Source organism: Camellia sinensis, chromosome 5 (assembly GCF_055761805.1).
Source record: "Camellia sinensis isolate YWXY chromosome 5, ASM5576180v1, whole genome shotgun sequence".
Taxonomy (NCBI): Eukaryota; Viridiplantae; Streptophyta; class Magnoliopsida; order Ericales; family Theaceae; genus Camellia; species Camellia sinensis.
Genome location: NC_138965.1, coordinates 216,229,202 through 216,255,841, shown reverse-complemented (window position 1 = coordinate 216,255,841; position 26,640 = coordinate 216,229,202). Strand labels below are relative to the sequence as shown.

The 26,640-nt window shown below is 33.4% G+C and overlaps 2 protein-coding genes and 1 non-coding gene across 6 annotated transcripts; 2 read left to right on the top strand and 1 right to left on the bottom strand.

Moving 5' to 3' along the window:
• Positions 1 to 15,344: 15,344 nt before the first annotated feature.
• On the top strand, positions 15,345 to 20,919 carry LOC114323619 (U-box domain-containing protein 6). 4 transcript variants are annotated; one of them, XM_028271277.2, is made up of 6 exons: positions 15,345 to 15,606; positions 16,246 to 16,340; positions 16,916 to 17,101; positions 17,693 to 17,800; positions 18,097 to 19,277; positions 19,869 to 20,919. In XM_028271277.2, the coding sequence occupies exons 2-6, from the start codon at positions 16,287 to 16,289 to the stop codon at positions 20,662 to 20,664; spliced, it is 2,325 nt and encodes a 774-aa protein (XP_028127078.1). In that variant the 5' UTR covers positions 15,345 to 15,606; positions 16,246 to 16,286; the 3' UTR covers positions 20,665 to 20,919. The 4 variants fall into 4 exon arrangements, with proteins under 4 accessions (XP_028127078.1, XP_028127079.1, XP_028127076.1 ...); XM_028271278.2 differs by having other exon boundaries at positions 15,345 to 15,654; XM_028271275.2 differs by having other exon boundaries at positions 15,367 to 15,606; positions 16,246 to 16,352.
• A 939-nt stretch (positions 20,920 to 21,858) lies between these two features.
• Positions 21,859 to 22,021, top strand: LOC114323642 (U1 spliceosomal RNA). Its single transcript, XR_014331254.1, has one exon. It is a non-coding gene; the product is annotated as a U1 spliceosomal RNA (small nuclear RNA).
• Positions 22,022 to 22,785: 764 nt separating this feature from the next.
• On the bottom strand, positions 22,786 to 26,271 carry LOC114323620 (AAA-ATPase At2g18193). Its single transcript, XM_028271280.2, is given in 3 exon segments — positions 22,786 to 23,425; positions 23,811 to 24,371; positions 24,374 to 26,271. Coding segments are annotated over 3 exon segments (1,386 nt in total). The 5' UTR covers positions 24,809 to 26,271; the 3' UTR covers positions 22,786 to 23,035.
• Positions 26,272 to 26,640: the final 369 nt, after the last annotated feature.

The following is a 26,640-nucleotide window of genomic DNA, read 5'->3' as shown; positions in this document are numbered from 1 at the left end:
GTAGGTGGGTGGTGGTGGCGGGTGGTGGTGGCAAGTGGGTGGTGTGGCGGGTGGTGGTGGCAAGTGGGTGGTGGTGGTGGTGGTGAGTGGATGGGTGACGGTGGCGGGTGGTGGGTGGTAGCGAGTGGGTGGTGGTGGCAGGTAGGTAGCGGGTGGCGGATGGCAGGTGGTGGTAGGTGGTGTCGGGTGGTGATGGTGGGTGGGTGGGTGACGGTGGCAGGTGGTGGGCGGTAACGAGTGGGTGGTGGTCGTGATGGTGGCGAGTGGTGGATGGTGGTGGCAGGTGCGTGGCGGATGGCGGGTGGTGATGGGTGGGTGACGATGGCGGGTGGTAGTGGCAGGTGGGTAGCGGGTGGCGAGTGGTGGCAGGTAGGTGGCGAATGGTGGTGGTGGTGGTGGTGGTGGTGGTAGTGGGTGGGTGGGTGGGTGGGTGACGGTGGCGGGTGGTAGGTGGTAACGAGTGGGTGGTGGTGGTGGTGATGGCGAGTGGTGGTGGCAGGTGGGTGGTGGGTGATGGTGGTGGTGGTGGTGGTGGTGGGTGGTGGGTGGTGGTGGTGGGTGGTGGGTGGTGGTAGCGGGTGAGTGGCAGGTAGCTGGTGGTGGTAGGTAGCTGGTGGTGGCAAGTGGTGGATGGTAGTGGTGGCAGGTGGGTGGTGAGTGGTAGTGGCAAGTAGGCGGTAATGGCGGGGCGGTGGATGGTAGTGGCGAGTGGTGGGTGGTGGCGGTTGGATGGCAAGTGAGTGGTGGGTGGTGGGTAGTGGTGGTGGTGGTGATGGTGGGGGTGGATGGGTGGGTGGCGGCGGCGGAAGATGGTGGTGGAAAATAGTCGCGGGTAGTGACTAATGTTGGGTGGTAAAAAAAAAAAAAACTGAAAACTCAAAATGGAAACACATTTTTTATGTTTTCATTTTTTGGTCAAATTTATAAACTGAGACCGCTGATTTATAAATCAATAATTTTATCAAATAAATTTTTATTTAAATTTTTAAAATTTTTATAAATATAAACAAAAAATTAAAAACATAAATTTTATCAAATGATACCTTAATTTTCAATACTTTATTTTTAATTTTTAACTTTATTAAACCGCACCTAAATCTTATAGGCTTGAATAATACTTTCCAATGATTAATGATTGAGGCCTCAAATTTTTTGGTTCAAATTTGGCTCGAATTTTTTTTTTTTTTTTTTGAGTTGGTGCTTTGCTTGTTATTATTATTATTATTTTTATTTATTTTTTTCTGCAATCTATTAATCTAGAAAAAAAAAAAATAATAATAATAATAATATTATGCATTCGGATAATTTCGAGCCTCATTTTCGAGGCCCCAATCACAGCCCCTTTCCAATACAAATCAGGAACTTGAGGGAGTCCGACCTTTTTTCAAAAGGGCGCTGATTGAGGGCCCGAAGCTTCGGGGCTCGAATGCCCCGAAATGTCATTTTAGGTAAAAAAAAAAAAAAAAAAAAGGAAAAAAGAAAGAAAAAAAAAACAGTTTCCCAAAATGGAAATTAGGGGTATTAGGACTAACTTTTTTAGGGCCACCAATCATTTTCCTTTTCAAAATCTGCATAATATTTGCATTTGTTGATCGGAGTCAAAGATTCACACACCATGTAATGTTTTCCTCTCCTACCAAAAAGTCAAAAGAGAATGGCATTATGGGTCTTGACATGACCTCACTTAAATGCTGCTAGATTAAGACCCTTTGGTTTGACCTCCCAACTAATAATTCAATTATTACTTATCAACTATTGTAAAATTTGGCTAGAAAATCACTCTTTCAAAAATAAAATGACGAAAATTTAATTTTTTTTTAAAAAAAAAACTTATATATTTCTTGCAAAAAAAATTCTAAAAATTTATCAAATAATTTAATGTGTGTGATGATAAGTGTGACATTGAGTTAAGAATATTACCCTTGTTAACAATTTAGTGTAAATTGAGTTCATTTCAGTAATTTAATAAGATAATTGTTTAAATTAGTAATTTAAAAAGTAAAATGACAGAAGTTTAATAATGTGAGAGATTTTTATTAGCCTCTAGCCTTTTATTTACAATTTTTTTAAGTCACTCAACTTGAACTTGTTAGAGTCTTGTTAAGATAATGCTTATTTTCATCATCAACAGTGACTTGTTAAAACAATTAGATCTATTATATTTATAAGAATATAATATTTTGTATACATTATTACATCATCCTTTATTAGTACCTAATATTTTTTCATATAATAGAGATAAAAAATAAAAATTTAAGAGTAACTCTAATATTGCTATTTAATCACGTAATTGTTGTTATTGCTAAATTTAAAGATAATAAGCACAAAATAAACATAAATACTGTTACTATTCATTGTGTTAACATGATATTAACCGTGGTATCGAATTTGGCAAGATTCACAATAGGAGTATCGTTCTAAATTTTAGTGCAATAGGGAGATGCTAGAGAGCTCTAAATCTAGAGCTCTAATTTGAGCTCTAGTGATGTGTCTAAGCAATAAAAAAAAAAAAAAAACAAGGCAAGACACAAACATCACATCAGAATGGGTCCCACATTCCCATTAGAGCTATTAGAGCTCCTATATTAGAGCTCTAAAGCATTTTTTATTTGAATATTGACATTTTTAAAATTTACTATGCTATCTCCAAAATGTCATATCATATAAATTCAATAAAATAAATATAAAAAACTATTTCTTAAAAAATAAACTTATTAAAGTAATTTTAATTTAAAATACAATTTGAAGGCGTTCTATCATCAAATACTAATAATTTATTATTATTTTTTTAATTTAAGTTAATGACTTTATTTTTTAACATTACTTATTGGATTACAAATATTTTAATTAAATATCTAATTTAAGGACACTCTGATTACTTATAATTATATATACATATGATCACTTCATTTAATAAAAATTAAATTATTTAAATAAGAAAAGGAGCACAAGCAATAAAATAATACAATTTTCAAAAATATGTATTTTGACACTGTAACATATTAGAGCATCTTCTTTGTTAATTTTTTTTTTTGAAAGTTTAGGTGATAAATTAATATAGACAAATTTCATTTGATATGTCAAATTTATTATTTTATTATTTTTAAAAAATAAAATTATTTTATTGAGTAGACTCAATATTTGACATCAACATGGAGCATGTCAAATTTGAATATGTTAAGTTCATACCAAATGTCAACTAAGCATTTGGCATATTAGATGTAGTTGATACTTAGGTCAAGTTTGGCATATTGCAAAAAAATTAAAAAGCTAAAAAGTTACTCAAAAAGTTAAAAAGTTAACACTATTCACCAAAAGTCAACAATTACGGTTGCACAACTCTCAATCATAATTTTTCCTACAAATCAATTTTTACAATTTTTTATTACACATTTTTTCATAAAAAGTTAAAAAGTTACCTCAAACATCCATATTTTCTTCTTTAATTTTTAGTCTAAAAAGACAAAAAGTAAACTTATTTAGGACACCCTAAACAACCCCTTAATGTCAAAATATAACTATTAGGGTCTCACGTTAGATTTGAAGTATCAGGTGTAACGGCTCTTACAAAAAGAATTTAACACGATTTAAATACTTAAGTCCTGTTTGACAAATTGTTTACGTAGTTAATAAAAATAAAATAAGTTAAAATAATCCGTAAGAAAAAATATTATATCAAATTTATAATTATTTCACTTTTTCTTTTATAATTATCAAATTAATTATAAAAAAATATTTTTCTAAACACAATTATTTTAATCAAATTAAAATAATAAAAAAAAACCTAATAGACAATTTTCAAATACTTCAATAATATAATCGGTCAAAAAAAAATTAATATAAAAATATGATTGGTTAGAGAGGGCCCACATTTTTCCAAATTTTAAAACCGTCCAAGCCATTGCTCAAAAATCACGGCCTATTTTCCCGGCTACTTTTGAGTAACGATACCAACCACTTATATTTCACCACGTGTGCGTTTCAGAAGATATTTATGGGCACGGAGACATTGTATACTGCACGGAGATCGACATCCAACGATTTCACTCGCCAAATTAGCGCGTATTTACATCCAATTTGGTTTAAACTGAGCTTAACGATAACGTGGAAGGGTGCGCGTGAGAATCATCACTGAGATATTTTTCAGCCAGATTTAAGGAAAACTACCCGATGTTTCCGTGAACTTCGGATCTGTATGTGGGTTGAAAATCGGTGGTGTTGCGGTTATGAAATTTTTAATTTGTCGTTCTTCCGTTAAATTAATGAATTGAAAAAAATTAATTCGTATTTGACTGTCAATTTAGTGAATGTGGATTGAGTGGATTGACGAATTTATAGATAGATGCGAATCGGCTTAGCGGTTTAAAATTTTATAAATTTTCAATATAATTGGACTTATGCACTTCTTAAAAAAAATAAATTATTACAGTCAATGACTAAAAAAAATATTACAAGCACTGTATGTCTCATTCAAAGAAATAAAATTTTAAATTTTAAAATATTACAATCACAGTATGCTTCATCCACATATTACAATCACAGAATGCCTTATCTACATAAAACATTACAATCTGTAGTTTTTAAAATATAAAAACAATTCAAACCATTAAAACCATGAACATAACAGTAATAGAGATTGTATGCCTATGTATTGTTACATCTATATCTGTTTTTGAAAACAAAAACGAACTAGCATGTATCATTTATTTATTTATTATTTTTAGAATTATATTTAAAACAAAAAAATATAGATAAATAATACATTTATTTTTTTTCAATTCAAAAAATATATTCAAGTTGAAGACTCTTTTTCAACAGAATATTTAAATTCTTTTTCAATTGAAAACATAAATAGAATATCTAAATAAATTAAAAATACAAAATCTTATAAATTACTAGGGTACTCGCGATTTAGCAGTTTGGTTGCGGCCAAAGGAACCTCAAATCCGTCATCCGTAAAAAACTAGGCGGATTGAAAAATATCAATCTACAACCATCCGCTCGTCATCGCGCATCCGTCCAAAATGTGGTGGATCGGTTCGGTTCGGTTCAATCGGTTTAGACGAATCGGTATATCCGCTGCTTACCCCTACCACGTGGACTAGTTGTGATATGAGATCAAAATAGGAATTAATTTTTTTTAAAAATTATTTATATTTTATTAATTTTTTGGTATCTAAAAACAAATTTATTACACGTATTAATAAATTTTATGAAAAATGCTTGACACTTCTATTTTTTTGGAGACTTTCATAATCTTCTTTGGATCTCCACCATTAATATATGTGTGGGAGCCACGCATGTATGGGTACTCATACTATCAATAATGGAAATCCAAAGAGTGTTGTGGAGGTCTCCAAAAAAATAAGACTCCATCTTTGTTGAAATTTTATAACATGTAATAAATCTTTTTTATGACATGTAATAATAAAACGGAAGATTGACCAATAAATCTCATATCTTGAACTTGTGATTCATATAGTCTTATTTATTTTTATTTTTTTGGTGATCTATTTAGTCTGTTTAGATGTATAATAACTCATTTGTCATTATAACCTCCTTAATTGTTACTATTTATTGGAATGCTATATTGGAGTATTATATTTGAAATAAATTATATTAAGGAGTTTTTTTAAAAAAATTTACATTTGAGTGCTATATTTGAGAAAAATATATTAAATTTTTTTTAGTAGACTTTCTAAATATACCCAATATCACATCATACCCGCTACATTTAAATGTTTACTTGAAAAAAGCTTAAAAAGTTTTGATATGATATTAAATAAATCTAAAAGAATTTCATAGAATACCTTTGAAAACAATAAGACTTATGTGATCATAAGAAAAAAAATTAGGTTGTTTGGTTTTGGTTTTCAAAAAATACTTTTCAGAAGATTTTACTTTTTTATTTTTTGTATTTTTTTTTTGTTTTCAACGAATTTTTTAATATTTCAAGCAAGTTTTTTTTTTAATTTTCAAATACACTTAACATAAATATACTTAAAAGTATAATATTTGTGATTTTTTTTTATAAAAAAAATTCACTAAATACCAAAAAATACAAAAAGTAAATATGAAAATTCACTACATTTTTCATATTTTTTTGTGTATTTATCATTTTTTAAAAATATTTTTCACAAATATTTTATTATTTAGATACATCTAAGTAAGGTACATTTAAAAAAGTAAAAAATTTACTCAAAATTTTAAAATATTTACTAAAACAAATACAATAAATAAAAAATTCGATTTTCAAAAAAATGAATTCAAAAAACTAAAACCAAACATACTAAATCGAATTTATGAGTATGTAAGATTATGATACGAGACTTTTAGATTAAATTTCCCTAACAAACTTTTGAAACATAAATAAAACTGATTTAAATAAAATAATGTGTGTCACGTAAATACAAAATGATTGTAAAATTTATTAATTTATATATATATATATAAAAAAATCGAAAGTAATGCTAGTTAATTTTTTTGCTAACCCAACTCTTGTTGTTAATAGTTTATTTAGCCTATGTTTGGGAAGTGGTTTTGAGGCTTTTTTAGCAAAAATAGTTATAAAAAAATGAAATAAATTTTTTAACTCAATAAGACAAAATATCACATCTAACTCATAATCATTATATTCTTTTTCTCACAACATAATAAAAAAAAAACCAAAAAATTAAAAGCCTTTTCTAAATTAAATATTTTAGTTTTAAATTAAAATAATTAAAAAAATCAAAATTAAATTATATTCTTTTTCTCACAAAATAATAAAAAAACCAAAAAATTAAAAACTTTTTTTAAATTAAATTTTTTAATTTTAAATTAAAATAATTAAAAAAATTAAAAATTAAAAAAAACCAACGCACTTCCCAAATGAAACGACCACAATGCCTTCGACTATTAAATAAAACAACAATGATTCATCCTCCCTTTTCCCCCCACCCCCTTTGACCCCCTCTCTCTTTCATTGGTTACATTTTTTTTCTTTTTTTCTTTTTTTTCCTGCTCCTATAATCACCACCCGCCACGTAACAAAAGGAGTAAGAGGGTGACCCCAAAAAGGAGGTCCCAAGCATTATTCTAAATAAAATTCATTCGTAATTGAGAATCACCATTTGCCTTGAAAGCCTACAATTCGATGGATTCTCACTCGACCAAAGCCTGTATCCTAAGCGGGTAGGCTCAGCTCAATTGAGGCTTGGACTAGGCAAAGAGTTTGAGACACGTTGGTTTTCTCGTCTACAAGTTCGTCCAACTAATGAGCTCGACAAAAAAATATGAAAAAAAAAAAATTCTAAAATCCTTAAAAATATATAATTTATCAGCTCGCGAGCAAGCCTATTGGTTAATGAAAGGCAACCATCAAAAGAATATACATTGAGGCCTCGTTTGGGAACAGGCTAATTTAGTAACTTTTTGGTTATTTGGCTAAAAAGGTAGGTAAAAAAAACTTGTATGTTTGGGATAACTTTTTGGCTAATTATGAAAAGATGTGCAAAAAGTAGAGAGAAAAGAGAATTTTTGACTTTTTGGTATGGGTTGTTGGCTTTTTGGCTAATTTAGGGCTAGTTTGGCATGTATTAAATAAGCTAAAAAGTCAAAAAGTCACTATCTTATTTAAGTCACATCATCTTATTTAAATCACATCACCTCTCTAACACATCACATCAAACCCAACCCAAACCCAACCCAAACCCACCAATAAGTCAAAAAGTGCACTTTTTTAGGACATCCCAAACTAACCCTTAGTAACTTTTTGGCTAATTGGCTAAAATAATCTCTTGCCAAACGAGGCCTGAGTAGACTTGGATATCATTTTTGCTACTCGGGTACAGTTTATTCTTACCCTATTGATAATTATGTTAGTAATGCTAAAATAGCCATTTAGGCCTCGTTTGGAAATCATTTTTTTTAGTTAAAAAGTTAAAAAATTATTAAATTAGTCAAAAAATCAACAACCTATATCAAAAAGTCAAAAATTCTCTTTTCTCTCTACTTTTTGCACATCTTTTCGTAAAAAGTCAAAAAGTCATCCCAAATATACTAGTTTTTTTAAGCTCATATTTTAGCTAAATAGCTAAAAAGTTACTAAATTAACCTGTTCCCAAACGAGACCTTAGACAATAAAAAAGTTGACAAAAAAATTTATAAATAATAATGTTACATTTGCTTGTCTTTTTGTATCATATTACTATTTTGTTTCATGTAACATATTTATATAATTGTAGGGACATATTTTGTGAATGACAGCACGTGACCAAAGTGATGCCGACGTGTCAATCAGAGCGCCACGTGACTTCGTTCTGTGTTAAGATGATCTCGGCTAGACTGAGGTTATCTATAGAGATGCCGGAATCCGATGTGAGCAGATAAGGGATAAGAATCTTAGAATAGGGGAGGGCCTCAGTCTGGAGAAAAATAAACTCTTACGGAGTTTATCTCTATCTAGTTGAGAGTCCCAGATAAACATTGAATCAGAGTCCATTGAAGCTAGGCTTCTACAGGATCAGGTTAGTGTTGCCTATAAAAGTAAGGCACCCTCGTAGGTCTAAGGTACTCTTTTGGTATTCTGGCTAGTGGGTTAAGCACTATTTGCTATATTTGAAAGATAAGATGTGCAGAAAAGTAGAGAGGTGATGTGACAACTTTTAGTAACTTTTTAACTTTTTGGCTAAAATAGTCACTCCCCAAATGAGGCCTGAGTACTAACTTGATCGTCGGAGTGCCCCCGGGTGGACGAACCACCGCTGAAGTCTTTTCTTTCTGTGACAGGTTGTTCGAGCGTAATCTGTTTTGCCTGTGCTCTCCAGTTAGGTATCTGTTTAGCAACGTGGTTGGAAATCAGCATACATAATAAACATTGCATATTTATAGAGTTTAGATTCATTATATTAATAGTTGTAAATGTGTCATATAAAATGATATAATAAATATGATATAAAAAGATAATAAGGTGTCGTTTGGTAACATTTACGTTTTCAGTTTTCTGTTTATATTTACAAAAATTTAAAAAACTCAAATAAAAACTTGTTTGGTAAATTTTTGATTTATAAATCAGTAGCCCCAGTTTATAAATTTGGCAAAAAAATGTAAACTCAAAAAATGTGTTTCCGTTTTTAGTTTTCAATTTTTTTTTTGTACCACCCAACATTAGCCACCACCCATCACCCATTTTCCACCACTGTCTTCTGCCACCACCACCCACCACCTACCGGCCACCACCACTCACCACCCACTCGCCACCACCACCCACCCATCGCCGCCACCACCACCATCACCACCCACTTGCCATCCACCCGCCACACCATCACTCACCACCTACCTGCTACCACCCGCCACCACCCGCCACCTACTACCACCAGCCACCAGCCACCCACCCGCCACTACCACCCCACCACCACCACCGCCACCTGCCACTATCACCCACCACCACCACCGTCACCCACCACCACCACCAACACCGCCGCCATCACCTACCACCCACCACCACCACCCACTCGCTACCACCCACCACCTGCCACCGTCACCCACCCATCCACCACCACCACCACTACTCCCCACTTACCCGCCACTACCCACCACCATCCGCCATCTGCTACCCACTTGCCACCACCACCCACCCGCCACCACCGCCACCCACTCGCTACCACCCACCACCCGCCACCGTCACCCACCCGCCCACTATCACCACCCGACACCACCCACCACCACCTGCCATCTGCCACCCACCTGCCACCACCACCCACCACTCGCCACCGCTACCACCACCACCACCCACCCACCCACCACCACCACTCGCTACCCACCACCCATCGTCACCACTTTTCACCATCGTCTTCCGCCGCCACTTGTCATTTCTCACTCTTTTTTATATTTTAGATTTTTTTAAAACATTTTGTCAATTACCAAACGCGTTTGTAGTTTATGTTTTTCTAAAAATAAACAAAAACCAGTTTATAAAATTTTTGTAAATATAAACTGAAAACGTAAGCGTTACCAAACAGACCCTAAGTATAATATTTTTTAATAATAAATATGGTGGACAATCTTCACTGTATTCGAAGAATAAAATTCTGTTTTTATATTTAACAATAAATAGAACACATAAGAAATAAAAGGAAATAAGAGAGATTGTTTGATTACAAAAATCAAACAAGAATATAAAATAAATAAATAAAAATATATTTTTATTTGGTTACAAAAACAGAATCAAAATCTGAAAAAAAAATAGAAAGTAAATTAATTACTTACCTTATTAATTTTTTTGAACAACAAATGATCAAGTCAGTGTTTATCACTGTGCCCTTAAAACAGATTCGTCTTTTCCACGGTACTTTCAGATTGTGGATGTCTATCTCCCAAGATAAAATGATCAACAACGAATAATAGCAGCACTACAAATTATTCGCACAACGAACACACTTTGTGTTTATATTTTTTTTCACAAAAAATTAAATGCAACGAAATGCAGAAATTAATAGCAGCAGAGAAGAGCGAAAATTGAATGCTAAATCCAAATGAGGGACTGCCTATTTATAGATGGAAATGTGACTGTTTGGTTTGAATTAAACAGGTACCAAACCTGTTTGAACAGGTACAAGACCTGTTCGGCTTGAATCTAACAGATATGGCACTGTTTGGGTTTTGAATCTGTGCGGACAAAATTTAAACAGATATAAATCTGTTTGGAACTTGTACCGAAATTCTGAAGAGATGCAAACAAATTTGAATTTTTTCCAATTAAAATTTGAAATTAAAACTGGACATATTTTATTTTACCAAAAAATAAAATAAAATTCAAATATTTTTGGCCAAAAAAGAATTAGTATTGGGCCGGACAAACCCAATCTCATACCACGCACCCGCGCCTAAGCCCAGCCTGCTCGACTGGTGGCGCGTGCATGTGTGTTTATTTTTAGGTCCAATGGGTCTAGCTCGTTTGTCCTATAACCTCTTCCTTCTACAAAATTGGTGTGCCACTTGGGGCCCTCCCCAAGTTGCAAACTCAAGCCTTATAAACCCATAAAAGTTTTTCCACTAACCCAATGTGGGACAAGCCTTTAATTTAAACCTTGAGGAATTTTAACCAAAATTTTCATTTCCATAGAGTTCACTTTGGCTTCAATTTTCCATTCAACTGATAATGATTTTGAGCAACCAAATATACTACGTGAATCACAACGCAGTATAAAAAACGCATTACCACTTAAACTCGCCAACTTTGCCGCATGGGTTCGTCCTAAAGTTAAGGAAAAATTTGATTTTTCCAAAATCATTCCTAACAAAATCTAATATTATTGAATTATCAAACATTAGTAAATTTTATTTTATTTTATTTTTGACTTTCCTAACCATAAAAGCCGAATGACAACAAAAATTAAATAAACAAAATACATAGAAGCACGATAAGGATATTAACCCTTGATTGTTTGCACAAGCAAAGCAATACCATTCAATTACTATGCTTAGTGGGGATTTGGTGGGTCCCCATATCAGATTTGCCATTTGATTATACATTTGATGCTATAGTTTTGCTAGAGCATATATGCTTATGTCCACTTGAAACAACCTAAATGGCCACCAACATAAATTTGCTTATTTTTCAACTAGGCAACTTTATTATTATGGGGCACTAAGCAAAGTTAGTTGATGAGTGCAATCTTAAAGCTTCTAGCAAAAAGAATAAACAAAGATTGAGAGTTTGTTCAGGTCTCTCCACCTAAAATAAGAAAACTTTCAGGGCATTATGGATCTGTCATTTTCCTTATTAGGTTAATTAAAAAAAACTTAAAAAGTTCATATGAGCTTGATCAAACAAAATAATGTTACTTTAAAAAGATTTTTTTATACAGAAAATTATAAATTAGTGAAAAGAAGTGAAAATTAATACAAAAGTATACAAACATAAATGAGTTTGTGTTATAGTACGAGTTATTTGCATATTGGAGCAGGAACCTCACTTGCACTTTTATAATTTTATAATTATTTTGACTTCTTTCAATTGAATTGCAATTTAATTTTCTTTTAAAGTTACAAGTTAAAAACCAAATTTGTACTTATGATATAACAATTCACGTTATTCTGAACTTGCTTTAATTTCCAATATTACTCAGCTTTTAAATTTAGATTAATTACACTAAGATTTTTGGAACTATTAGCGAATATCATTCAACAAGTCCACAAACTCAAAATTTATCCATAAATAACAATAAACCGTTCAAATTCATTTCATTCATGAACCCACACACTTCATTAATTTAATTTGCACTATACAAACTATATATAAAGTCTGGCTTCTTAACTTTTTTGAATATCATTTTACTCCTTATTTATGAAATCGTATATCTTAACATTTTCAATTATAAAAATATATCACTTTCATCCCTTAAAATCACCTCAAATAAAGTATATTTGTATGATTTTTACAATTGATAAAATCAATATGAATGAGTGTATAGATGAATATAGCAAAATGATATCTGCTAATAATTGCAGAGGTGGTGGTATAAACAAGGAGAAATATCAAATCAACGAGAGTTTTAAAAAATAATTATAAATCAATAATAAATTTTATAAATATTAATAATTAAAATCATAATTTTTTCATAAATCTATAATTATTTTTTTAACAAGTACAAGGTATATTGATTTGTAGTTTCTTCCATAAATAACCTGTAATTTTTAATAAACACTCGAGGAATAATCGCGAACAAGATATGTTCATAACAAAATTGGAAAATGAGTGAGAGTACTAATTAGTGCCACCACTAATGATATGACAGTGGGTCCCACCCACTGTCACAGTGTTGTTGTTGTTTTTTTTTTTAATAAAAAAAGTGAATTTCAATACATTAGTGGTTACTTTAAAGCACTACTTTTAGTAGTCTCTATCATTGCTGAACAAAATTTTCTTCCTATAAGATGAAAGTGACAAAAAAAAATATCAATTTTCAATGTTTGTCTAAAAATAGTAAAAACATAGTTTACACATCAAAAGATGATATGGATGAATGAAGCTAGAACTGGATGTAGGGTGGTGTAAAATATTGCTTAATAGCAATGATACATCTCTCTAAATCAATGAGCTCTAATGATATGGAAAGTCTAAAAAAAAAAAAGACATAAACATCACTATCACAGTGAAATCCACACCCCATTAGAGCTATTAGAGCTCCTTTATTACAGTTCCAAAACATTTTTGTATTGCTTAATATATTAAAATTATATCAATTCGCATAAATTTGTACCGTTTTATTCACCAACTACGATTTAAATTTTTTAATTTATAATTTGTCTTTGAAACTGTTTCGCTCCGCTATAGGTAATACATATATATATATATATATATATATTTTTAACCTAGAATGAAATATTAAAGTAAAAATGAGTATGAGAGAGATTTTATATGTGAAATTTATTACAAATTAATAGTTATATATATAAATATTATATAACATTAATTTGTATTATACATATAAAAAATATTATGCAAATTAATGTTATATATTATACAAATGTTTGATAATTAATTAAAATATTTTTTAATCTCTCAATTCACATAAAATTATTTAAATCGTAATTTGCCAATCTTTCAATCCACCATTCGATTTATAATTTAACTCTTAGACTATTCCAATCGTATCGCGCACCCTATGGGGTGCCTTGGCAAGGAGGTAAAAAGTCAGTTTTTTACTTTTTACTCATTTTGAGTCATATTACCTCTCATATTTTTTTACCTACTAAAAAATAAAATAGATTAAAAAAATTAAAAGAACAACTTTTTACTAATTTTCTAAAACACCAAGGAAAGTCATTGCCCTTATTTGATGCTAAAAACAAGGTAAAAGTGGCCAATTAGAGGCTTTTGCCTCACCGAGATTAGGATAAGTCACAGGGTTAATTTTGTCCATTCATATAACGTTTATGTCAGATCTGCTTTCACCGACAATCTGGGAGAGGTCGGCAACTGTCGGCCGGCGAACCGGGAATACAAAAACCAAGCGGCGAAAATTTTCAATCATTGCTTCCAATTATTAGGCTTATTTTTTTTCTTCAAAAAATCAAATTCATCAAATTATTTCTTAAAAAGTTTCACTTTTATTTTAACCTAATTTTGTTTATTTTTCAATCATCAATTTAATAGTTTAATTAAAGATGATTGTATAAATTAATGATTGTTAAAATTAAATTTTATAGTTAAAAAATTATTTTTAAATTAGAATAATTTGAAGATATTTAGGGCAAGTTATAGCTAGGTAAAAGTACATATCCATCGGTTAATAATAAGTTTCTTTTTATACTAAATCTAAAAATGTAATAATAATTTTTTATAATTTATTAATTTTTTTTACTTTATAAATTATAAATAAGGTCTTGTTTGTCATTCTTTAAAAAAGTCAAAAAATTTAAAAGTTATTATCCTATTTAAGTCACATCATCTTATTTAAATCATATCCGCTCTTTATCACATCACCTCAAACCCAACTCATATTTTATAAAAATTCAAAAAGTACACTTATCTAGAACATCCAAAACAACCCCTAAAATTTGCACTAAACATTTACATATTTTCAAAAATAAAAAAAGAGGCGCTATTCCCACTCTATTTTATTTTAAAAATACTCATTTTTTATCTTTATTACACATGGTTATATTAATACATTTTCATACAAAATACACTTTTTGAAAAAACTAAAATTTTAAGAGTATTAATGTAGTTATGTATAATAAAGATAAAAATAAATTATATTTAGAGTAAGGTAAAGTAAGATGGTGTTTGGCAACAATTTGTTTTGGGTTTTTATTTTTTTTATTTTTTTCACTAAAAGACAAAGTTTTTGCAAAATCAAAAAAAATAAATCTAAACAAAATATTACATCAAATTCCATAATCATTTCACTTTTTCTCTCACAAACATTACATCCAACTACAAAAAACCTAACTATTTTCCAAACACCAAAAATTTTTTCTTCAATAATATTCTACAACTAAAAAAACTTACATAAAAACTCACTTTCCAAACACCCACTAAGAATAGCGACTCGCTAATTTCAATACTCTGAAAGAAACAATCATTTCAATCTTATAACTAAATTCCAAACTAATTAATTATGATGTGTAATTTGTTTAAAATTGTAGTAAGAAAAATGAGTGTTGATTCTAGTATTCAAATTTTAAAGTGACATTTTTATCATTAAATCAAGTTCAAACCGTTAATGATTTAAATAATCATTACTAATTAAATCACATAAAATGAAATAAATTTTTTTAAAGATTAGATAGAAGAAATTAATAATTTAAAAATAAAATAAAAAATTACAACTAGTGTCAGTTAGTACTTTATATTCGTCCCATTTGAATATTATTTTTAATATTCCCTCACCATTTTCGCCCCCCTCTCTCTTTATCTATAAACTCACTTTCTCTCTCTAATATCTCGCTTGCTACACTGCGTGATATTCGCTATCTAAAACAGCCGATCCAAACTCGAAAACCTAATTGGGATGAGATGTCCAACAGATCATCCAAGCCCTAATTCACTTTATACCTTCATTAATCTTTGTAAATGTCCTTTCAATGAAGCCTCCTTGGCTCATTCTGTTATTTCTGGTACCTTCTCACCTCCTAAAACCCTATTCTTTTTTCATCCATTTTAAGGTAGTATTTTGTTTCTGTTTTCACAAAATGTTTTCATTTCTTTAGGTTTATTCGGCTTGGTTCTTATTCCAACGGTTGGAAAAGCGTTTTCTTGTGTTTTAGTGTTTTTTCTGTTTTTGGGTTTTTGTTTTGTTTGTTCGGAGCTTCCGTACCTCAATTTGCCCAATTCGTGTTTCGTTCTTGTAGAGATCTCAGCTGAGCAGGCCAATTTTGTTTTTTTATATATATAAAAAAATTATATCTTGTTTTCGTTTTTGAATTTCAATGTTTTTTTTAAAACGGTTTTGACAGTTTGTATGTTGTTGTTGTTGTTGTGATTACTGTTCCTCATACATGTATGTTTCAAAATTTTAATTTCCAAACTTGGGTGGGTATGCAATATTTAAGGAGATGGGTAATACAAATTTTGTTTTTCATATTTTGTAATTTGTTGAATGTGATTCTGTTTTCCATTCATAATATACCATTATTCGCGGATTAATTTGAAGATGTATAATTAAAATTGTAAATAAAAATTAGTTCTTGCGCGTTTTGGATGGGAAGTTTTCTCCTGATATGCTGATTTTGTTGTATTCTAATTTTGCATTTCAGGCAATATAAAATTAAATTATAGTTTCCCTCGGTGAAAGTGAATGATGGATATTGTTGAGGTTGAAGAAAATTTGTTTGCAATTGGTGATGCAAAGGTACATATAATTGTAAGAATCCAAATGGAACATTTCTGAAAAGTTCTTTTTTTTGTTGTTTTGTTCTGTGCTTATTCTGGCGTTTGAGAATATTTTTTGGTCAGTCTAAATAGTTTTTGAGTTGAAGTTGGAATTGATACACACACACACACATATATATATATATGGAAAATGTTTTACACTCCTTTTGGATTGAAGGGTTTAGTGAGAATGTAAAAGAAATGGAGAGAATGAAATTTCTCATGACTTGTTTGGATTATTAAAGAGGTGAGAAACGGTGAGAAAGGAAGAGAAATGGTGAGAAGGAGAAATCCTTCAGAAGTTAAGTTTTATTCATCGTTCATTCAAACAAGAAGGTGAGAAACTAAAATCATTTATTTCTTTTGTCACCTCACAATCCAAATAGAGTGTTAGGCTAGGTATTTGGTGAACATTTGACTTATAACACGAGTTGAAAATTTGTTGTCCTTGTGAGCAAAAATGGTTCTGATTTTCTGGCGTAGCATTTGAGTTTGCTCACAGCTTCTGTTAATTGAGGGTTGAGGGCTTGACAAATGTGTGGTTGCTAAATGCAGTTGCATGGAGGAATGTGCAAGACAATGTCTGCAATTTATTGCAGAGTGCTAGGAATTTTCCCTGTTCTGGAAGCATCACGGCCTCGGAGCACAACAGGTATCCAGGCACTATGTTCTCTGCACATTGCGCTCGAGAAGACCAAGAATGTTCTTCAACATTGCTGTGAATGTAGTAAACTTTACTTGGTATGATATCTCCCTTTTTTTGAATATATTTTGTTTATACAGTAATGATGTTTCCCACTACTAAAATGGGCTTTCCACTTGGGAATTGTTTACTCGTTTGTTAATGGTTTCTAATCTTTTGGCTCAGTGGCTATGTGTTCAAAATAAATTGAAGTAGCTCTATTGTTATGTTTTATTACTTTGTTGATAACCTACGAGTTTAAGCCTTAGGGAAGTCACAAGGTGTGTATAATGCCCAAGGTTAGGACTGTGTTCAGTCTATCCCTTCCGAGTTCCAACATCTCCCACATTGGATAACACTAGGTAATGGCCTTTTAGGTTTTGTCCCGTAGTCATTTAGTGGTCCCTTAAAAAATTGTGGGTCAATGATTAGTTTGATAAGCGTTTATATCCCATAAGGATACATGATAGAATTTCTGTTGTTTATAGGTTGATGTCTTTTACTGATTTGCATTTGATGTAATCAATGTGAAATCATGGTTTGGCCACAAAATATAACATTTGTGCTTCATTTGACCTGGTCGAAAGGTTTTGAGTCTCTTTTCTTTCCTAGAGGAATGTTTTACAATTAGAATCAACCTTATAATGCAGGCTATAACCGGGGATTCTGTTGTTCTAAAATATGAGAAGGCAAGATGTGCTCTTGAAGATGGTCTTAAGCGAGTCAAAGATATTGTTCCACAATCTATTGGCTGTCAGGTAATTTTAATCTAAATTCTGTTGGCTATCTTCTTGTTTGTGTTTGTGATTGAAACTGAAAGATTTCTTCAAATGATCCTTGTGCGCTTTTCCACTGCAATTTGTGGTTCCTCTTCAATTAGATTCATCTCTTTTCTAACTGGAAAATATTTTTTGTTCAATAATTTGCATGAAATTGTGTAGAATAGGCAATATTAATATTGTTCTGTAATGACATTGTTTCTAGTTTTTATAAGCTATTGCCATTTTATTAAATACATGATATTGACTCTCAACTGTAACTATATTCATTTCAGATTTCAGAAATTTTAAGTGAACTTGAGGGGACCGAGTTCTCACTTGATCCATTGGAGAAGCAAATTGGTGACGATATAATTGCACTTCTCCAGCAAGGGAGGAGATTCAACAGCAATTGTAATGACAATAATGAGCTTGAATATTTTCACCAGGCTGCTTCTAAACTTGGCATCACATCTTCGAGAACAGCTCTTACCGAGAGAAGGGCTCTGAAGAAGCTAATAGAAAAGGCCCGGATTGAGGAAGACAAGAGGAAGGAGTCGATCGTGGCTTATCTTTTACATCTCATGAGAAAATACTCCAAGCTATTTAGAAGTGACTTCTCAGATGACAACGATTCACAGGGTTCAACACCTTGTTCCCCTACTGTTCAGGGCTCTTTTGACGATGGCGGTGGACCAGGTGGCGTTGGTCATGTCTTCGAGCAACAACTCTCAAAACATGGTTCTTTCAATTTCAAGCCAAACTTCAGGAGATCAGGGCAGATGCCCCTCCCGCCTGAAGAGTTGAGGTGTCCAATATCGTTGCAGCTCATGTATGACCCAGTCATCATTGCTTCCGGGCAAACTTATGAAAGGATTTGTATTGAAAAATGGTTTAGTGATGGGCACAACACCTGCCCAAAAACTCAACAGCAGCTACCCCATCTTTCTTTGACTCCTAATTACTGTGTCAAGGGTCTTGTTGCTAGTTGGTGTGAACAGAATGGAGTTCCTGTTCCCGATGGCCCACCAGAGTCTCTAGATCTCAACTACTGGAGGCTCGTGTTGTCTGAGAATGAGTCTGTGAATTCAAAGTCAATGGACAAAATTCGGTCCTGCAACATGAAGGGTGTAAAGGTGGTTCCTATAGAGGAGAGTTGTATAATTGAGGAGGCTGAAGGAAATGAAGCAGAGGATGTGCCTGTAAACGAGGAAGAGTTTGAGCATAATGTGCTTGAAAGATATGATGAGTTTTTTATGATCTTGGACAAAGAGGATGACTTGGGAAAAAAGTGCATTGTGGTAGAAAAGATAAGGCTCTTGCTAAAGGATGATGAAGAAGCTAGGATTTATATGGGGGCTAATGGTTTTGTTGAAGCACTGCTGCGGTTTTTAGAGTGTGCTGTGCAGGAGAGGCATGACATGGCTCAGGGAATTGGAGCCATGGCTCTCTTCAATCTTGCTGTTAACAATAACAGGTTTGTCTCTTGTTTATGATAATTTGTACTTATTACTTGCGTGTGATTACAATTGTTTTATTAGTTTTAGATGAAAGTCTGTTCATGAAGGTGTGTAATTCTTTATCTTTTCCAAGGAATTCTTGATCATTGGCTGAGAAAGTATCAAAGGAAGCAAATTAACCTTCTTCTCATGAATTGGGCAAATTGGCTTTTATTAGCATTTCTGTTGTTTTAAGGGCTGCATGTCCCCCAGTGTCCCATGCTATCCTTTTGACAGCCTTAAAAAAAATTGTTGTTCTCCAGATTGGATATAGAAAATTTTTCTTCATTTTCCTCTCAAGTCAAGTATTGGGAAAGGGAAAACAAGGTGACTCCAATTCTGATTATTCACTCGTAGGCACCACTTAAAGGGGTAAAAGAAAAAAAAAAAAAATTCCCCTGAAGAACATTGTTAGTATTCCTCTTTTATTAGGGAGCAACAGGTTTTTGCATCTTTTAGACCTTGCATATGTTTTTGTAACTATAATGAATACTTTTTTTAATCTTTTCTTTTTTATTTATTTTTCTTTTTTCTTTTTTATTTTATATATTCATCCAACTTGCTTTCAGAAACAAGGAAATGATGTTGGCAGCAGGAGTACTTCCATTGCTGGACGAATTGGTTACCAAATCCAACTCACACGGAGAAGCAACAGCGCTTTACCTGAATCTTTCTTGCCTTGATGAAGCCAAGCCTGTCATTGGCTCAAGTGAAGCCGTCCTTTTCTTAATCAACTTACTTCGAGCCGAAACCGATCCCCAATGCAAGCTAGATGCCCTCCATGCCCTCTTTAATCTCTCTACCCACCCCTCCAACATTCCGAAACTTCTCTCCTCTGGCATCATGAATGTACTACTATCCCTTGTCACAGACTCGGGTGACCAAGCGTGGACTGAAAAATGCATACCCGTCTTTATAAACTTAGCTTCAAGTAAGTTGGCAAGAGACGAAATGATATCATCCCTGGGGCTCATTAATGGGCTTGCGACGGTATTAGATGTTGGTGAGCCTGTTGATCAGGAACAAGCTGCCTCATGCCTTCTGATATTGTGTAATGGAAGCGAGAAATGCATTCAAATGGTCCTCCAAGAAGGGGTAATACCGTCATTGGTGTCGATTTCCGTGAATGGGACTATGAGAGGGAAGCAGAAAGCTCAAAAGCTTTTGATGTTGTTCCGAGAGCAGCGGCAACGAGATCCGTCGCCGGTTCGGACAACCCGTCAGCTGCCGGAAAGTGGCGACATGGCAATGCCTGATCCGGAATCAAAACCATTATCGAAGTCAATCTCGAAAATAAAGTTGGGGAGAGCTTGGAGTTTTTGGTCAAAGAACAAGAGCTTTTCAGTGTACCAGTGGCGAGATTGAGAAGATTGGGTTGTTATGTTACAATCAAAAGTTGTAAATTTCACTTTGTATCTCCTTTTCTTTTTTTTCTTTTTTCCTCTTGCTATGTCCTGTTCTTATGGGCATTATATCATGTATGTAGTGTTCCACAGAGAAAAGAAGATTTGTACAGGTCCTTGTAACCGATGGATCTTTTTCCTTTTCGCCTGCCTCCCTATTCTGGGTAGGTTTACGTACGTTATAATTCAAGGCTTTTAAGATCCACATTTTGAAGCATATCTAGCAGTATTTAAATGACTTGTTATTGTAAATTCTTTGGACATCCATAAATACAGATCTAAAGGTCCACACAAGGATTTGAGATCAAATGCCAAATGAAAAAATTGATGCAATCTAAACGAAGCAAAGTTATAAAAACACAGATTTCAAGCAACTAAATGGACACTAAACATAGACTTCTCATAAAAAAAAAAAAAAAAAAAAGCAGCTCTGGCGATTTATTTTGTTCTTCCTATTGTTCCCCGACTTTGAAGAGTGAAAATTTGAATACTGGCGGGTGTGCTAGAGGTGATCCTGGCGAGGGTGGCTTTGGAGGTGTTTTCAGAGATGAAAAAGGCATTTGGCTGCGTGGCTTCTATGGCAAGTTGGAGGAGTGCCATAGCCTTGAAGCTGAGATGCGGGGAATTTATTGAGGCCTTACCATTGTGATCCAAGAAATCATAATTGAGACAGACTCAACCATGGCTGAAGATTTGCTAACTCAAGGTCCTTCTCAACACCGCTCCTTCAGAAGCATTGTGGAAGATGCAAGGCACCTGTTCCTAAGGTGCAACTGGTCCATTCAACGCATCCCACATGAAACCAACCACTGTGCTGATAAGCTCGCCAACATGAGAGGTGGTGGTTGAGGAACCACCTATTGCTGTTAGGACTCAGATTGTTACAGATATGATTGGAATGGAATATCGGAGGATTTAGCCTCTGAATTTCCTCTGATCTTGTTTTGTTGTCTGTTTGTTTGTTTTCTGTTTTCTTCCTTTACTTTGTACCAAAAACAGAAGTGTGAAAATCTGGAAGAAAGATCTGGGTTTGGTCTTGTGTGCATAGGAGAAGGTTTGATGGGCTAAATATTTTTAGTATCCCACATCGAAAACCAGGTAGAAGAGGAGAGGAAGAGGAGTAGAGTAAAGACAGAGAGACGAGGAACATTGAAACATACTTACCTGGACGGGGTCAATGGGCGATCAATTAGGCCCATGGCCTAGGTTGGTGACCTCCATTGCACTTGAGGAGGGGTGCCCGCCTAAGGTCTACCCAAGTTGGTGGAGCCTACGTCATAATTTGTGTTAGTGGGGGCCTGCGTTCGCGCGGCCCCTGCCCAATTCTCCAGTTTGAATGTTGTAGGCCAGGTGTTTGACAAAATGACCAGAAGAATGAAAAATCAATGGTGAGTTCTCTCTAAACTCCTCTATGTCTCAAGTTTCTGTGAGGTATTTATGTGAGTTTTGGTGATAATGGCCATACTTAGTTTTGCCCTTGTAACGATTTTTGGTGTGGCTAGTTCTCATGCTTAAGTAAGTTTATTAAGGTTTGTAGTTTTGGTGTTCGATGAGATGTCTAGCTGAGAGGAATCAGTGCCGAGTTTCTCATGCGCCTTACAGACTTACATTTTGTATTTTTTGGGATTATGTATGCAATGATACCCAGAGTAGTTACTCAAAAATATCACACTAACTTTGAATTTTGGTTTCGGGATAAAATTTTTGGATATATATTTTTTTAATGCTACAAGGGGCCCTATTTTTAAGATTTTGCCTAGGGCCCGACGAACTCAGGGCCAGCCCTGGTGTGTGCCTGTGTGCACTTCTAGGTTCATGACAGGATGCCAATTACCGGTTTTAATTGTCTATTGTGTTGCAACTGAACTTTGTTTGACTTGTCTAATTTTCTACTCTCTCTGTGAGGCCTCGTCTTCTCTTTTAGTATCAACAACTTGCACAATAGGTACCGAACCAGAAGTTCTAGATGGCTGATTATCTGAGTTTTGTATTTGATATTCATTCGAGTATCATTTTTTCAGGATGTCTACTCTACTCTTCTCAACAAAGGTCTCTCTGCTGCATCTATTATGAAATTATTCACTTCACTAATAAAGATTTTATGCGAATTATCAGAACCTGCAAATATTACATAAAATATTACTTGGCTAGCACACAAGAATAGACCAAGTGGGCATAATACAGTGAGAAACTTGTTATTTATAGGCTAATAACCATAACTAAGGGATGCACCATCACCTCATCTTCTGCTTCTTCCCCTTTTTTTGCCTTCCTCTTAATTTTCCTCGCTTTCTTTTTCAGCTCCTTTGTTTCATGGGCTTTCTTCAGCTTGTTCATTGACCTTGTTTCCCTTCAGCATTGGCTTTATCATGTTCTGTTTTCTTTGTGCGTATGAACTTGCTGAGTCCTCCAAGGGCTATGTCTGCTTCATCACTTTTCAAGAGTTCTTCTGCAATCTCTGCGGGGGTTACCTCCACCTCTGTCACGAGCTTCTCGATTTCAGGAAACATGGAGTGATCTTTTATGCCAAGGTAGTTAGAAGCAAGGATCTTAAACCCACAAGGAGTGCAGTAGGACATGTGGATATGCACGTCCATGCGACCCGGTCTCAGCAATGCAGGTTCTAGTCTGTCTTTGTGATTGGTTGTAAAGATAATTATCTTCTCATCACCACAACTTGACCAGAGACCATCAATAAAATTAAGAAGCGCTGACAATGTCAACTGTCAATAAGAAAATAGAAACAGTTCTTAAGTTAATAAAGTGTGAAGCTGGGGTACGTGCAAGCAAGAAAAAAATGTTGTTTTTCAAGCCCATCAATAAAATCTGTCCCCCGCATATCCCCAATGCACACGATGTGGTGAATATGTCGAAACACAATCATGCAACTGAAAGTGCATTCGAATATGGGGACATGGATTTTGAGGATTCAGTGTCCCTCCAATATATGCTACTAACTTCGACAGCCGTTGGAAGTTTTGCTACAATGTTGAAGGTTCAACAACTATATGTTTTTCTAGGAACATTATGCAGTTTGGTTTGTTTTCATGCATCATATCTGCTAAATTATTGCAGTTAGTGCAATGGAGAGTAAACCTACAGACTCACCTGCGTGTCATCATTTTTGTATACTCCATCTTGTCGGTTCTGAAATTTTATACTGCAATCAATATCCTCAATCACCAAAATTGATTGATTTCCAGTAGAGACTAGAAGCTGCTGAAAATCTGAATTGTACCGGATTTTTGTGAGCTCCAAGTCAATAATGTCGAACTTCAAATAGTTAGCCATGGCAGCAATCAGGCTGGACTTGCCCGTGCCTGGGGGACCGTACAACAAGTACCCGCGTTTCCATGGCTTGCCAACTCTCTGGTAGTAGTCTCTTCCCTTCACAAACCTGTCCAAGTCATCTCTCAGTTCCTTTTTCTTTGTTGGATCCATTGCCAATGTGTCGAAAGTTCCTGGATGTCGAAAGTGGATGGATGGGCCCAATTTTCCACCACCTGAGTAGAGCTTCACTACCCTTTTTTCTTCTTTCATTTCTTTTGACCTCTTCAATACATGTTGCAAGTAAGAGCTTAGTACCTTTTCCCTGTATTTCTTGTGGAACTTGAGCTGAATTGATCTACGCTGAACCCTTTTTTGAAAAGAGCGGCCAAAGTTGTCAATCTTGTCTCTTCGGAGTCGATACTTATCATTTGCCAAGTGAGTTGGACATCTTCGAATGTATCCATAATCTTTTCGCCTTGGTTGACTCTGACACATATTTCCTCATCTCCAGGTGCCTTGGATATCTTAAGCCGTTCAACCGAAGGGCTGATTTTTGGGCGGAAGTAGATTTCTAATGCCTCGAACATTTCATCGACAGAGAGCCCATTGTACTCATCAATGATGAGAGTCGTCTGGGAATGGAAGTTTTGAATGAGGGATAAGATTTTATCAAAGACTTGCCGCGGTATAAGTGTTTTGGAGATGGTCAGGAGTTCATGGAGTAGTGTCCCGACCAGCATTGCTAGGGTAGTCAATAAAACTGATGGTATTGTTATTGAAGGGATCATGCTCACACAAAAGGCAAGATATTGTCGCAAGTTTGACAGAGAAAACATGGTTCAAACTTGTTATGTTTCATAGGATTTGTGTACTTGGTTTTGATTGGAGTTGGGTTTTATAGATCATTTTGCAGTTATGAGCAGTGGCGGAGGCAGCCAGGGACGAGGGAAGTCACGTGGCCCCCCCTGAATCTTGGGAATTTTTTTTTTTTTTTTTTGCAAATATAAAGAAAGAGAGTGATTATTAATTTAATGATTAAGACTTAGCCTAATAACCTTAAAATTATGGGTTCAAGTTTTGGGACCATTAGTTTGTGCATTATGTCAAAGGTTAGGTGTGTATTCAATCGTTCTCCTTCTAAACACATATGTGTACTATGTCAAAGGTTAGGTGTGTATTCAATCGTTTTCCTCCTAAACAGACATGTGTACTAATTGAGCGTTGTTGTTTTGTTGCAAATATAAAGAAAATATTTTAAATAAAAAAATTATAAAAATATTATTAGAGTAAAATGTCAATGACATTTTAAAAATTATGAGAACAATAATGGTTATCTTAAATGAAAATGAAGAGACTATTATAAACTATATCATCTATGAAAATTTTGTGAAAAATTTTGAATGTAACGGTGATGTCATTATTATTGACATGCAAGTATAAGTAATCTTACTATAAAGTTATGAAATTTATTAGATTATTAGTTATATTTGACATGTGAGGTTCACTCTCTATGTGTTTATTTACTATTAGTTGGTGATATCGCATACTAATGATGACGTGGTATTACCATTATATTGAATTTTTAATCAAATTTTGTATAAATTTTTTTATCATTATATAATTTATTTTAAGACTTATATATATATTTTTTTATATTTCCATGATACACTAGTTATAAATATCATTATTTTTTTTTATGTTTCTCGAAATCAATCGTAAAAACTTGCTTTAAATATTTTTGTAAAATTTTTCAATATTATAATTAATAAATGCCTCTTCTAATTTGATTTTTTGATTCTGCCACTGGTTATGAGCTTCCTATTTACAAGCACGCTTGCAATCCCTCATTCTCTTTCTTATGAAGTTTGTATTCATTAGGGTATCTCTAATCATTTGTCAATTTTTTTTTTTATTATCTAATTTGATTTTAAATTTAAATAAAAACCTTGATTTGATATCAACTACTCAATTCTTTTCATTAAAATTTTTATCAAAATCATTTAAAAAATTACTTTATTCTCCCAAATTTTACTTTTCATCAAAATTGTTGAAAAAAACCAGCTCTAATCCTTTAACTTTTAACAATTTTATCAAACTTAAGTACAAAAAAGCTTTTTAAAAATTTAATGAAAGATTTGATTTATTCTTGATTTGATAAAAAAATTTGTTTCTCCCTTAATTTGATACAAAGATTGAATCTCATTTTACTGGAGTAAAATTTTTATCAAATTTAAATTTGATAAAAGATGTAATGAAGGATTAAATATACTCTCTATGAGGAATAAGTTAAAAAAATAAAAAGAAAATGTTTGGTAGCTCAAAATTTTGTGGTTCAAATGGCTCAAATCACTCAAAACGACGTCGTTTTACACTCAAAATCTATCAAAACGACGTCGTTTTGAGTGATTTGAGTCATTTGAGCCACAAAATTTTGAGCTACCTAGCATTGTTGAAAATAAAATATGTGAGAGGCGGATAAGATTGAATTTTTTTTTTGTTTATAAATATTTTATAATCAATTAACATATTTTACTGAGAAATAAAAGAATTTTTTTTTTCACCCAACTTATAAACAAAATATATATTTTTTCTTTTTTATCCTTCTCTTATTAATAAATCAAGCCATACAAAGGGCTTCTTACAGGGAGAGAAAAGAAAGAGGGAAGAA